We start from the raw sequence: 14,167 nt of genomic DNA, 5'->3' as shown, positions 1-14,167 counted from the left end.
TTAATTAAAAAAAAATTATTGATATACAGGACACAAAGATCTAAAAGCAACAAGATAACACTTAAAATTTTGGATTAAATCAAATAAAAGTAGCTAAAATTTATTTATGGAACAGCGTCGCTGCTAGCACTTGCTCTTAAATCAAATAACCTTTAATTTGCTACAATTTGTTTTATAATAATTATATTAAAAAAGTGTTTCACTTGCTAATTATCCTTTTTCTTTAAATTATTTTATGCTGCGACCGTTTGAACTTTCTTTTGTTGTTGCTGTTTTGTAAAAAATATTTTATATTTTTTTTGCAATTTTTTTCTTGTTTATTATTGTATATTTTTTAAATTGTGTATAAATTAGAAATTGCGCACGTAGCTTCGTGTTTTGCTTTAGAAGTCGGGTTTTATCGTCTGAATTTGTTGATTTGTTTGTCCATCCAAGATTTTTTGTGGTTGTTGATGTTTTTTTGTTTTGTTTTTTTTTGTTGTTATGACTTAATCAATATACTGCGCTAACCAACGGAAACCCTCACCATAACCCTGTCGCTTCAATACGGAACACATAAACAATTCCAATGGGCGGCCTGGCAAATCGGCGCGTGCAACTTTACCCTGGAATGACAAATGTAGAAACAATTAAGATTTCTAACGAGCATTTCTGACTGTGCATTGCAACAAAAACTTCGATGATTTTTAAATTCACGACCTACGGTAGTTGAATCCAATAACTTAATTGCAAAAAAGTTGTTCATACAAAAACTCTTTTAGAATGATATTAAAGCTATATGATATAGCGATCTAACTGTTCGATATTGGCATATTATCAGCGCTCAGCAAAAACTAGCTTGGTTTCATCGCAAATCGTTAAATTTTCATTGTCGACCACTTCCTATTAATATTTTTCTACAGGTTTTGTTATATTTTTATTATAATCTAATACTTTGGAAGCTTGTACGATTATTATTCATTTATTTTTGATGCCAATATCGTCGCGATATGTAGATTTTATATTTAAAATCGAAATTGTTCCGGATGGAGCGTCTGACTGTACTCTGCCCTATTTTTATTATTTTTTTTAAACAAACTCAGTTGTGTAAACAACGAAAAGTTGCCACTCTTTAAATATACATAAGCATAATATGAAGTGTATAATTCTACGTTACCTTGCCGGTTGTTAACTGATACAATCCAAACACATTTCTCAGCTCATCTTCGCTGGCTGCGCCGGGCTTATCGATTTTGTTGCCCAATATGAGAACGGGACAATTGGAGAGCGCCTCATCTGTGAGCAGCGAATCCAGTTCGTTTTTGCTTTCCTGGAAGCGGCCACGGTCCCAGGCGTCTATTAAAAAGACAATGGCATCCACGGCGGGGAAATAGTCTTTCCAAACTCGACGTGCTGCAAGCGATAAAGAAATGTTTATAAATCGAAGGAAATACCAAATTGTATCAACTGTAGCCTAAAAACACAATACCCTCATTTACATAACCTACTCAAATACAAACAATAAGATAAGTCTAGTGTGCGTTTCATACTCCGCCCAACGAACCTCCCACCGAACACGTGCTAATGAAGTACATGTGTATGTACATACATATATATGTGATAGCTTTTATTCGTACGTGTGGATTCTCTAGCCTGTCTTATCAATACCTACTAGTCACACTTAGATGTGCACTGTCTACCCTACCTATAGCTGTTGCGCTTTTTCCATCATATTATAATTTGCCTAATCATAAACAAGCTTGAGATTTTTCGTTCATTGTTGTTGTTGGTTGTGCTATCTTGGCAGCGTGTTTGCTTTCATGTTTAGTATTCATAGTATATGTATTTTAATGCGGGCACAGTGGGCTCTGATTTATGATCTTGACGAAAAACAAGTTATCTAGAAGAAAGACCTCCGCAAAAGTAGTACTCTTAGTCTTTAACAACAAAAATTACTTTTATTTAAGACCTATAGTATAGTAATTCCTATACTTGATTACTTTTAGCAAACTCTGATAATTGTTTCCTATCTATATGGAATAGTTATTCAATCCGGCTTACATACTTATCTTTCTGCCATGCAACTATAATACATATGTAGATACATTCCAGACAACATTTTTAAGCAACCAAGCATGAGACATTTAAAATTTTTAGCATTAAAATGCTTAGTCATGCTTACTTTTTATAAAAGGTTTTAAAGATTTCGGTCATATAAATGATAGTATGCTCCAATATTTTTAAAAATGAAAACGTTCGTTAAATCGAGTTTTGACCCACAAAGCTCAAACTCTATTATACCCATATTTACAAAAATAATATGTACTTTTTTGAATTATTATTTAACAGCAGATTCAACTCAGCCCACCGTTCTCTAGTGGCATTCTCTGGCTGGCTGTTGTGGCTTTTGTATTCTTGCTCTGTGGCTGATTGAACGCAACAAATGTCAAAAAGTACAAAGTATTGGTTGTATGTATGGGTGCCCTCATGTACTATATTTTACTCTGATTGTTGTTGCTTTTCTGTTTTATTTGTGTTGCTATATTTAAATGAGAGAACGTTAAAATATGCGCAATATTAATAAGCATGCATAAATACAATATTTGCAGTGCTATAAGAGGTAACAAAAAATGATGTGATATCTACATACATATGTATGTAAATAAAATGTAAAATCGCTTACCTTGAGTGTGGCCACCCAAATCGAATGTAGTGAAACGCATATTGCCAATAGACAGCTCCTCAGATGCTATGATAAAAATTGTAATCGGTTTCTATTTTGGATATAGCTCTAAGTTTATCTCTTCGAACTCACTTGGATGTAATGTTGGAACATGCTGCGCGAGCTTATCATCTTTGAGCATATGCAATAATGTGGTTTTACCAGCATTATCCAAGCCAAGGAACAATAATTTGCCAGACTTTTTCCACAGACCTGCAAAAACGAGATTAGTTTCAATAATTATATTATAAATGAACTTATTAAAGCGGAAACAGACGACTAAAGGTCAACAATTTTGCATCGTTAATTAAAATCAAACTAGACACGCACGCACATACATACATATGTATCTGTGCATGTATGTAAATTTTGGTTTCTTTTGTTTGCTTTTGAGGTCTGCTGCTCCGTTGCTTTGTTGGCAAACGCTCAAAAAATTCATATAGCAATGTCAAATTCCAATTGGAGTTGCCTTTGGCGTTGCTTACCTAAGTATCCTAAAACACCGGTGAACCAGTCCCAGATGAACATCTTGGTTTGTGTGGTTGTTTGTTGCGGGAGTTATTTAGAGCTATGTGTGTGTGTTTTGTGTGTGGGGGGAAGTGCACGCCAAGTGTTGCGCTAGACTTTTAGTAAAGAAAGACACAAAGAGAAATGTATTTAAGCAGCTGATTTCCTAATGCCCTCTACGACAAGTTCAATGTCCAGTTACAGCGCAGCAGCAAAAACAAAGCAATGAGCAGGAAAACTAATGCACATAATAGACTCGACGACGCATTTTTTGTGGTTGTTATTGAAAATCAATTCACTCGTACAGCAAAACGCCATATTGAGTGTCCGGATAAGTGCGCAAACAAATAATGCTTCCGGCCACCAAGTACTTTGACTAGGCCATGTTAGCCTTGACACAAATAATTGTTTGTCTCATGCAGTGTACCCGCCTCGGACCAATTCTTTGTACGACGCTTTCTGATTAATTAGGTTAAAAACCTGTTCTTTGTCAACTGGGCAACACTTTCTTGCTTTACTTTCTATGTGTATGTACATATGTACGTTCGAAATTGTGTGTGTGTGGCATGGCAATGGGTGTGCGTATGTTGAAATACGTGGTAGCACGTATTAGTATGATTTGTCGTTTATTAAAAATGATTTTAATTTCGTAATATCGAACTTTGGAGTCAAGTATCACTTTTGTGCCAGCCTCACCGCACCCTTAGCGCTCATATACGTATGTAAAAATCGGCAGACAGTGTCAAACTTTTGCACTACGTGGACGCATTTTGTGCCCCATCTTCCTATTTGCTTGAATGCGGGTTATTGCTGATTGTTTTGCTATTATTGCTACGCTGTTTTGATAGCCGAACTGTTGGGTTGGAGCTATTAAGTTGGTGCTTTGGGAGCACCTATAGTTTAAGGCTAGTTAATTAATTTACTTTTAATATGTGTTGTTGGTTGAGTGTTACGGAAAATCTCACACGCACACGCTGCACAAAACGAATTAGGGTTGTTGTTATCGTATCGATATGCTCGTATATCGATTAGAGAAAACGATGTGCATGTTGCTGTGACTGCCACACGACCGTGACAGCTCTCAAGTGTGTTAAGGTAGATAATCAATAGGTATAAGAAAGAACGCAATGATACACGAAATTGCATTATATTTGCGTTAGGTATAGTATATGTGCTTACTAAAGAGTGGCCTAATACAGGTTATTGCGGATACTTATCGACTAGTCGATGAGTTACTGGTATTTCGCATAAGCATCAGCCCTGACTCACGAAGCCCAATGCGCTTGGTCAAATTTAATACATTTGTTCATACAACAGCTGCTTGCTCGGTTACTAATTGTATGTTCAAATTCAAATTACTGAACCGTTGTATTCTTGTCTATTTTAATCCAATGAACTCATTTTTAGTTACAACAGATACATACATATGTGTCCCTTTTTATTTTGACTTGTTAAGTAATGCCAAATTACCGTTTGATAAAATTGAAAGTAAAATATTCATATTATTTTTGTTTAAGAAAAAAATCAGAAAAATTCCAAACACATATAATTAAAACATTATCGATAATTTTATAATTTCATATATTGTATATATGTAATTTCAGTGCATATTTTCTGATGGGCGTATTCGCTGATCATTACATTTTATTAGCCTATTCGATTTTCCGCATCTGTTGCAAAATAATGTCCTCTACCTGGACTCCATCGGGCGTGTCCAGGGCATACAACACTGCCTTGGCCACATCCTGAGCTTGCAGCTTGGGCAATTCCGCCACCGCTTGAGAGTAAACATTCAGAAAATCGGTGTCTACCATGCCAGGACAGATACTCTGTGTGAAGGGAAGAAAGTGGGAGAAACGATTTATTTGTGTGCAAATTTGAAGCAGCACCTCCTTCATCACCGCCTGCAGGCCCATTTCGATGTGTGCACGTCATTTAACTTACCGTTAATTTAATATTTAATTTGAGAAAATGTATTTCCTGGCGCACCGTTTGGCAAAGTGCTGTAATTGCATGCTTCGTGGCCGGATAAACGCTGAATAAAGGTACCGGCACTTCCGGTATGCGATGTCCAAGTACGCTGTATTGTGTTGTTGTCGTCATCAACATCGTCGTTGTTGTTGTTCATGGTAGTGTTGGTTTGGCAGAGTTGGTGCGTGGCGTAGGGGTGAGAAAAAGAAGTGTGTAAATAAAGTCAACGGTACGCAACGTAACGGTTTGAAGCACTTAAAACAGCAACAGGAAAAACAATGGTGGACTACCTGAAGGACTCCCAAATGCTGGCGACCAACAGCTGACCTAGACCAGACGTAGACGCCCTTACTTGATGAGTGTGAAAAAGGCGGAAGGCTATGCCTGTCCAGCCTCCTGTTTGTGCAATCTGTCCAGACTGCCGCGCCAGCCTGCCTGCATGTCGTTGTGCATTTTATGCAAACATTGCGTAAATTTCTTTTAATTTAATGCTCAAGCGGTTGGGGCATTAAGTGCAAACACATATACACACATGCTTATATAAGAGACGAGGAGGGAGAAAAAGACATATGCATATGCGGGCATGTGGCCAAGGACCTTGCACCAGGAAACGGCTCATTCGCATCACACGCATCCTTATGCAGTTTTAATTAATTAAGTTTTAATATTGTTGCATTGACATTAAGCGAAATGCATATTGACTGCCCTATCCACACCCCCTTACATACCAATCGACCATTCAACCATTCCACAAGCTCCCAGAAAAAGTTAAGTTTCTCAACAATGCAATTTTCATTAATTAATGTCGAAATCGGAATTTTCTTTTGTTGGCCACTGCCCAATTGTGTTTGGCATCGGGAGTCAATAATAAGTGGGTGTACGAGTACTTGTATGTGTATTTATTTGCACTCGTACGTCCAAGGCCCAGTCGTCTTGGCCAAGCGCCTGGCTTGCTCATTAAGTTGAAAATTATGCATCGCGTTTGTGGACATTAATTAAACATGCACGAAGACTGCCATTTTGGCCGGCAGTGGCCATTGCAATGACGGCATTTAAATTGTTCGACTATAACTACATATCTAGAGGACTGGCTTAAAATGCAGGTGGTTGCCTAAAAAATTGTACTGAAACTACGTAGCTACTTGTATATGAAAAATATAACCAACCAAAAGATGACTTAAAAAATAGCTGCTAACCATTTTCAAGTGTCCGCTGTTTTGATTTAATTGTGTTCGAATTTTTATTTCTAAGGTTTAAAACTGATAAAAACCTCTTTCTTACACCTGATTGAAGCCCCATATTAAAATAAAAAGATAAATTAGATAAATTTCAAATACTGTAACTGTTCATTAAAGAGCAATTTTATTAAAAGCGTAAATTCAAATTTTACTTCTTTAGTGAATTGTTATAGTTTGAACTTCGATTCCCCTGAACTTTAGCGGATTTTCAAACATTAGCTTTGTTAATAAATAATTGATTGGATTTTAAAAAAATGATCAGTTTTTCTTATTACTGGGATGAAATGAAATATTTGTCTCATTTGTGATTTTTTTTTTGTTGGCTATTATTAAAATTGTGTTTATTATCATTGAACAAAAACAATTTTGTTTTATGTGAAGAAATCAAAATTAATGGCAAAGTGATTTATAAGACAAGTTTCTTCTTAGTACTTGTTTATATTGTCTTGCATTCTATATCTTGCTACCCATATTTATATATATGTAAGCAAGCACACATGGCGTATACATAATTATTCAATCTGACTGGACTATGCGTCTTGCATTTTCAATGTGTAAATTACAATAATTTATAATTAGTCGTGCTCGCACACATGTGCCTATGTTCGTTCAAGTAAATTTCATTAAAATTAAATCAATGTAATTTTAAATTAAGGCTGTAGACAAATGCTGCGTTAAGTGGCAGAGGCGGGCAAAGGCAAATCAAACATGCGGCTTAATGCGCAACATTTTTGATTGTAAATATGGTGAGCGTTGAAATTCATGAAATAAAAATCAGTATACACAGACGTACACAGCTTAATGCAAAATACTTAATTATGTTGAATAATTGAGTTGTTGTTGTTATTATTTTTGTTGTTGCTCCAACGGCAACTGTATTGAATGTGTCCAGATGTTGTTGTTGTTGTTGTTTGTGCGAGCACATTGGCCATGCAAAGCTTTTAATGCACACGCATACCGCAAAATAACAACAACAACAACGACAACTGTGAACAAGTGCAGTTGCAGCAGAGACAACAACAACACCACCAACAACGATTTAAATATCAATAAATGTTTGTGCTGTTTGTTTGCTGGATGGCTTTTAATTTAATTTAAATAACGCGCCCACGCATTCACTTCGCTCCATCTTCCTCATTCCCATTAGTTTTATCGCTCCCTCGTAGCCGCTGTCAGTCACCATAAGCTCATGAAAAATTTAAGTACTGACCAACACTGATCAAATGATTTGCCTTTGATGATAATGATGATGATTGCAGTTCAGTTGGCACTGCCAATTATATTTGCACTTTCATTATACCTGTGCACACCCCACATCTCTACATCCCACGTCACACACCCACACCCGGCACCAACACACCATACACACATCAATGTATGTAGAACATAACTCAAGCAAATATTTTGACACTTAAGGCACATACATACATATATACATATGTATGTATGTATGCACCAGCTTTACTTAGTCATCTGTTAGCCAATGGTAAGCACAACTCCTTATAAAACAAATATATACATATGTAAATTGATTTACCGTTCGATGCAACGCTCTTCATACATACATAGTATGTACATCTGTACGCATAAACTTTGTGTACATACATACATATGTATGTATCTGTGTGAGTGTGCACTAATTTTAGCTTAGCCCAGTTTTGCTATTTTAGCTACACAAACGTAATTTCGCAAATGATAACAATTACGAGGCATTTGTGTGTGCGACGAGCATGTGTGCGACCATTGATGTCCAAATATGGCAAGTTGCAAGGGCGTAGGCAGCTTTTACCAAAGCGGGGGCCAAAAAATTAAAATGTTGATTAAATAATACACAATGCATTTAAAAAATAACTTATGCATATGATCAATGACATTTTAAGGCGAAATTGTGCTTCATAATAATGAACGTGTGGTCGACTTTATAGTTAAACATTTATCGTAGGGGGTGGGGGGGGGGGGGGTGGAGGGCAACGTTCCCCCTATGTATTTTAAATTTTATATGCTCTTTTATTTTTTCCAGAAAAAAACGATTATACTCATTATGTTTGGCAAAAACGAATACCGTTATATTGCACCACCAAACTCACCTATTTATGACCACAATATGGCCGCGCACTTTGATGGCTGCCATGTGCTTTAAGGACTCACGCAAGCAACAAGCTGTGGCTACCACATTCAAGTCGAACAGCTCCTTGATGTCCTTCGTAGGTGACTCTAAGTGTTTAGTAACAGTTAAGGTTGTTGTCAAGTCAAACCAATTCACTGGCCCCTCGTAATTTAGGAGTACTTACCACTCAAAAAGTTGGCCTTCAGTATGCCCGCATTACATACTAGAACATGAATGCAGTGGAAACGTTCCTGTATCCAATTGAAAGTTTCCGTCAGTTGGCGTTCATCGCTTAGATCGCATTGACGCGCAAATATTTTTCCCTCGCCGGTCACTTGTTCTTTCAGTGCCTAAATAAAAGGCCATCACATTAGGCAATTATTTACAAGAGACACTCTTAAAGTGCTGACACACACACCTCGATGAGCTCAGAGCGCCGGGCCAGGCCAACCACAACCATGCCGGCATTGGCTAAAGTAACGGCCGTACTAGCTCCAATGCCCACAGAGGCACCGGTTATGACAGCCACCTTGTTTCGCCAATAGAACTTGCTCATACTGATTGGTTGATAGATAACAATGAGAGATAGCGACGTAGAGGATGAACAGCCAGAGACAATCGCTCGCTGTCGCGTTTCAAGCGCAACTGATGCTGGAAGCTGCACTCTTTCGCTCGGAAAGCGATGCACAACAAATGAAAATATCAAATTTCTCGTTGGTTGTTCTTATGGTTTGATGTCATAAGTGGATTCACGCTTTAAGAAGCACAGTAGAAAAAATGAGCTTATGTTTATATAATTGAGAACATGCCCCCCTTACATTATGTTTTAAAGTCTTACTTTAAGGACTAATGCACTTTCTTATTTTATCCCGAGTTTGTATAGCTGTAAGGCCAGTCATACCAATATTTAACCCCATTTCAATTTCATTTATATAAAAATAAATTAAAAATGACAACTGAATGCGCACTGAATCAGCATTTGAAGTGCTAGACTCATACAGAGTCGTTTACTTCTTGGCATTATCTGTGATGCTCGCTCTCAGAGCGATAGAAGTCGGCATCTTTGTCGATTGTGCAGTTCATGGGTCTTTTCATCGATTGACTTTGCCTTGGACCCGCCAAATCACTTTTAATATATTGCAATAGTATATGTACGTTGATCACCTTTATTGTTCAGCAAATGTTTATGTAGTTCTGCACTAGATCGTAGCGGCTTTATAAGTAAATTCCACTCATTAGGAATTGTCTGCAACTTGTGTTCGTTTCTATACGTGTATAAGTAGTTGCTTTCAGATTATGCGTACATTGCACTTGTCGCTTTATCTGTGCGTTGCTTCTTTTTCATTTAACTGCGACGGCTACTTATTATTTCAGCATTTACTATTTTTTCCAGGCTATGCTTGTAGAAATTTGATACAAAACCAAAATCTCATTTCGTTTTGCGGCTTTCGCTGTTGTCACTAATCTCTCGGCTGACACTAGCGGATTATTTTCATATTTCTTTGTGCATAGTACCAGGGCATGGAAAACTAACTGGCGTAAAAATGTATTTTGTGCTACGGCATGCGCTCACTAAAGCGAATATACAAGTAGTTGGCTTCAGAATGTACGAGTAAGTACTAGAACAGAATTGTTGACTATCGCAAAATAATCGTATGTACAAATATTTACTGAGTATTAAATATCACTGAATATATGATTGAATTGAAGTGTTAGCGTGCTCAACACATTTTTGCTTAATCCACTAGCCAATGGTTATTGGGTGACTGATAAAGAATAGCTATCTATCCATAAGTATAGGGTACTAAAAATACGTAATACGTTTTTATATATTAAGGCAAAATCACCAATGGTAGACACTTAAACAGTTTTAAAGAAGTTCCAATTGCTTATTTATTTCATACTTGTTTATTTATTTGATGTGTCACATGAACCAAAAAACTAGACAACGAACTCATAAGCCTAGTACTCTTAGCACATGCATATACCATATTAACTAATTATGCAACAAAAGCTTCGGTTTCAGTTGCCCACCCAACACATTGCTATGGCTTCCTTGCAACTAGAACTGGTTGCCACGCTTGACTTGGTACAGAAAAGCAGTTGTCAATAAAATCAAAAATACATTTTATCTTAAAAAAAAATTGTTCGTGAAAAAGACAAGACAAAAACGAGAAACGATTTTAGTTCATGCAGCGGAAAAAGCAAAAACTACTCGTATCTAAAATTGCCTCGAACATCTTGTCATTGCTCAGATTTTCCAGAGCACAAAACAATTGCAGCTGACAGCAACAAAATGCAGGTGCAGCTTATCTATGTGATGAGATGACAATGGACAAAGCCTTTTTGTTGATAGGACTGGGCAAAAATTGAACTATGAGATGCAATCGGCCTGAAGTTATCTTTGGTTTCAAGTGGTCTGGCAATAAAATTGCCAATTTGCTGAGTCAGCCGTGGGTGCTACGGGGGTAAAGCGGTACTCACTGTTAGTTAGCATAAAGGTAACATACCAAAACATATTTAAATTAGTTGGAAGTGGCAATAAAGTTTTTAAGCTTCAGCGTTGATGGGGCTCTGTAGCAGTACAGTAGTGTTACTGTTAGTTAACAGTGGGTTAACATAGCTGACTCTATTTAAATCAATTGAGTGGCAATAAAAATCCAGCGAGCTTGGTAAAAAATAAATAGGCGAGGTTAAACTCACTTGACATAAAATTTATTGCCTTTTTTCTTTTGGGAAGTAAAGTGCGAAATGGCGGCTGTTGACAGAGCGTACATTTAGACTGAATCAACCCCCCGCATTCAATTGCAATATCAATACAAAGCCATAAACTAGCACATGACTTGCAAAATTGATAGAAAATTGGCAAGCAAACTGTTTTTAGTTTGCAAGTATTTTTATTTTGTATTCGGTATTGTTATTTCGAAGGTTCGTTCAAACATAATGAAAAGCGTAACATGCGCGCGCTCAAAGTGAAATTTATTGTTGCATACTTTTCGGCTCAGCGCGCGCCGGCGGACAAATGAAAAAAGCTGTACTGCACGTGATTGTTTATATATACATGCATACATACGAGTACATATAGGGCTTTGCATAAATGCATCTGCAATACAAAATATAACAGGCATTTAAATGAATCCTTTTGTATTCACAAATAGCTCAAATAATAATAAATACTATTATTATTAAATACTATAACAACATTTCATCCACTGTGTTATTTTTTAAAAGTACATATAAATATATTTTGCGGATTTTGAACATTTAAATACATATTTGTTTTGTTGATTTCATCAGAACAGATTCTTAAGAGTCTACTCGAAGAAATACACCATACAATAGACAAATAAATATATTGAGCTCTATTTTATTTATTACGGCAATGTTTAAAAAAATGACCAATTTGGTTCTGTTTTATGCACAATTTCCAATTTTTAAAAAGGATTTATTCAACAAGCAAACATTTAAAAAAGCCCTGACCTTCGTGATTTTTTTTTTTTTGTGACTGTTGATAGTGCCTTTATGAACTGTCGTTGCACTTGAATAGTATTACAATATAATATATACCGAATGAAGCGGTTTGTGCACAGGATCACTCTGAGTAATATTACACATTTGATTCAGTCCCTTTCCGGACAGTGATATCGTTTCCACATTAGCTTTTACGTATAATCGACGCAACTTTGAATTGTATTTATGCACGGCTCTCATACATTGGCATGTTCATCACGGCCTCTTTTGTTTGTGCGCACATCTAGATGTCTGCCTGCTGGAATTTTTGTTGCCCTTTTGTTTGTCGGTTAAACTCAAATATGCATTTTTCATGGACTCCTGCACAACCAAAAAAATTTCATTGTGGATTTTTTTGTGTACGCAGATTCTTCTTTTAATTGTAATAAAATTTGACTAGATAACTTAAATTGCATTTATTTTTGGCAATTAGCGTGTGCATTGCGCAGCTTTTGTGTGTTTTCTCTTTCACAAAAGTTGCATACATAGAAATAAAGCTTACGTCCCAAACACATGGTTCGCCCCGCTGTGTTTGCCTTGGAGCTGGCTTTCACTTTCCTAAATCCAATAAAACGGGACGCCAGAAGCATCAGTTGATGGACAGTGCAGGAAATAAATTAAAAGCAAGGGAATACATTTCGCTACTGCTGTTTGGCAATTAAATGAAAAACTTTGCTTTTAAGCAAAAGCATTTAATTGAATTGCTTTACAGACTCGCACGCGTCACTCGAGGGCCCGAACTCAAATCAGGGCAATTGCAAATGACATGAAACTTCCACTGAGTAAGCAATTGTTTGATGACTAAGAGAAATAAAACATTTACACGTATTTCTCTTTAAAATGTGTCGTAAAGGTATTTATATTTTGCAAATGACGCTGCATCCGAAGCCTTATTGTATTCGTTCTCTTAACAGACTGTCTTTCTTTTACAAATCTTTTGTTGATAGGTTGACATTTCATTATGTATACGGTTGCATTTAAGAAATGTATTCTTATAGTACAAAGCTCTTCTGACAACTTACATTTATTCAATCCATTATGCATGTACACATTAAGACAATTAAGGAAAAATAACTGACAACAACAACAACAAGCTGCAAGATGAGCAGGTAAACATAAATTGACAATTAATCAAATTGTTGGTATAATTAATTTATATGATATTGGTTATTTAAGATAGGCTAACCACGTTTGGCACCTGAAAGACTTAAAAACAAATGTTCAAGAAAAAGAAAGGCAATTTCTTAGTGCTGCTTTAAATATAAGCATGTATGTTTATACACATACACGTATAAATTTCTAGATGCTGTCTACAACAACTGTGTTTAGTTGAAAGCTTGTGACAGTTTTGTGAAAATCTTTGAGTGAGTTTAAGCACGGGGAAGCGAGCTGGTGGCCAAAACTATTCCAACAATTTTAATGTAAAATGCCTGCGTATATAGTATACTTATAGTTTGTCTACATAAGCCATGGCCATTGTTGCTGTTGTTGTGGCGCCATGTACTTTCCCATACACAAACACCAAAACACACATTTTTAATTTAATTAAAATTTATTTTAATTAAACAAGCGTCGCAAATGTCTCATTTACGCTTCAATAAGATGACAGGAGGTGGCTGTCTAGGCCATGACGGAAAGCGCCAAGAGCATTCAAAGCCACGGGGATGGGAGTCGCTATTTTTGGCATGTTTCCGTTGGCAGTGCAGCTTTTTTTTTGCATATTTGTGGCATTCTATTATTTTTGTACATCAGCCATATTTTTGTTGGCTTTTACGTAAGAATGTTGGCAGTACATCTTAGGTTGTTTGAATACCCCATACTTGAGAGTGAGTAAGTAGCAATGTAAGAACATGTGGAATCGAACACATGAAATCGCATCTAATCTATCTAATAATTTTATAAGTAGAGAGAAATACAAAATTTATTAAAATCGTTGATTCTTAAATGCTTTTAAATATGTTTTAATAGAAAAATATTTTAATTCTAATGATATGTTTAACGAACATGATTTTAAATGACTTAGAATTGTATAAAAGGTTCCAAAATGTATATTTCCACCATTTTAAAATACTTGTATAATGTTTCACATATTAAATGCAGTGAGTATTTATAAATATTTGTACGAAACCTGCA

At 36.2% G+C, this 14,167-nt stretch overlaps 2 protein-coding genes across 4 annotated transcripts; both read right to left on the bottom strand.

Annotated features, from left to right (window-relative positions):
• Positions 1-67: 67 nt before the first annotated feature.
• Positions 68-4,253, bottom strand: LOC115620227 (GTP-binding protein SAR1b). 2 transcript variants are annotated; one of them, XM_030513367.1, is made up of 6 exons: positions 4,132-4,253; positions 3,187-3,324; positions 2,795-2,914; positions 2,663-2,728; positions 1,157-1,392; positions 68-605 (listed from the first exon to the last, which is right to left on the bottom strand). In XM_030513367.1, exons 2-6 carry the CDS (start codon positions 3,227-3,229, stop codon positions 489-491), a joined length of 582 nt encoding a protein of 193 aa, XP_030369227.1. In that variant the 5' UTR covers positions 3,230-3,324; positions 4,132-4,253; the 3' UTR covers positions 68-488. The 2 variants fall into 2 exon arrangements, with proteins under 2 accessions (XP_030369227.1, XP_030369228.1); XM_030513368.1 differs by lacking the exon at positions 4,132-4,253 and adding an exon at positions 3,905-3,923.
• Positions 4,254-4,772: 519 nt separating this feature from the next.
• On the bottom strand, positions 4,773-9,217 carry LOC115621131 (farnesol dehydrogenase). 2 transcript variants are annotated; one of them, XM_030514682.1, is made up of 5 exons: positions 8,943-9,198; positions 8,709-8,874; positions 8,505-8,631; positions 5,153-5,288; positions 4,773-5,037 (listed from the first exon to the last, which is right to left on the bottom strand). In XM_030514682.1, the coding sequence occupies exons 1-5, from the start codon at positions 9,078-9,080 to the stop codon at positions 4,861-4,863; spliced, it is 744 nt and encodes a 247-aa protein (XP_030370542.1). In that variant the 5' UTR covers positions 9,081-9,198; the 3' UTR covers positions 4,773-4,860. The 2 variants fall into 2 exon arrangements, with proteins under 2 accessions (XP_030370542.1, XP_030370543.1); XM_030514683.1 differs by lacking the exons at positions 4,773-5,037; positions 5,153-5,288 and adding an exon at positions 8,023-8,199 and having other exon boundaries at positions 8,943-9,217.
• Positions 9,218-14,167: the final 4,950 nt, after the last annotated feature.

Source organism: Scaptodrosophila lebanonensis, unplaced genomic scaffold (genome assembly GCF_003285725.1).
Source record: "Scaptodrosophila lebanonensis strain 11010-0011.00,11010-0021.00 unplaced genomic scaffold, SlebRS2 tig00000024-arrow-pilon, whole genome shotgun sequence".
NCBI lineage: Eukaryota > Metazoa > Arthropoda > Insecta > Diptera > Drosophilidae > Scaptodrosophila > Scaptodrosophila lebanonensis.
Note: the sequence above shows the minus strand (reverse complement) of the source record. Positions and strands in the feature narration are given on the sequence as shown.

Excerpts from the sequence above, each read along its gene's own strand:
- LOC115620227 (XM_030513367.1), bottom strand. The coding sequence starts at position 3,229 with ATGTTCATCTGGGACTGGTTCACCGGTGTTTTAGGATACTTAG. Across the intron at positions 2,729-2,794 it reads TGTTCCAACATTACATCCAA|CATCTGAGGAGCTGTCTATT; the intron begins GTGAGTTCGAAG and ends TTTTTATCATAG. Across the intron at positions 1,393-2,662 it reads TTTGGGTGGCCACACTCAAG|CACGTCGAGTTTGGAAAGAC; the intron begins GTAAGCGATTTT and ends TATCGCTTGCAG.
- LOC115621131 (XM_030514682.1), bottom strand. The coding sequence starts at position 9,080 with ATGAGCAAGTTCTATTGGCGAAACAAGGTGGCTGTCATAACCGGTGCC. Across the intron at positions 8,875-8,942 it reads GGCGCTCTGAGCTCATCGAG|GCACTGAAAGAACAAGTGAC; the intron begins GTGTGTGTGTCA and ends CCTTTTATTTAG. Across the intron at positions 5,038-5,152 it reads AATTAAATATTAAATTAACG|AGTATCTGTCCTGGCATGGT; the intron begins GTAAGTTAAATG and ends CCCTTCACACAG.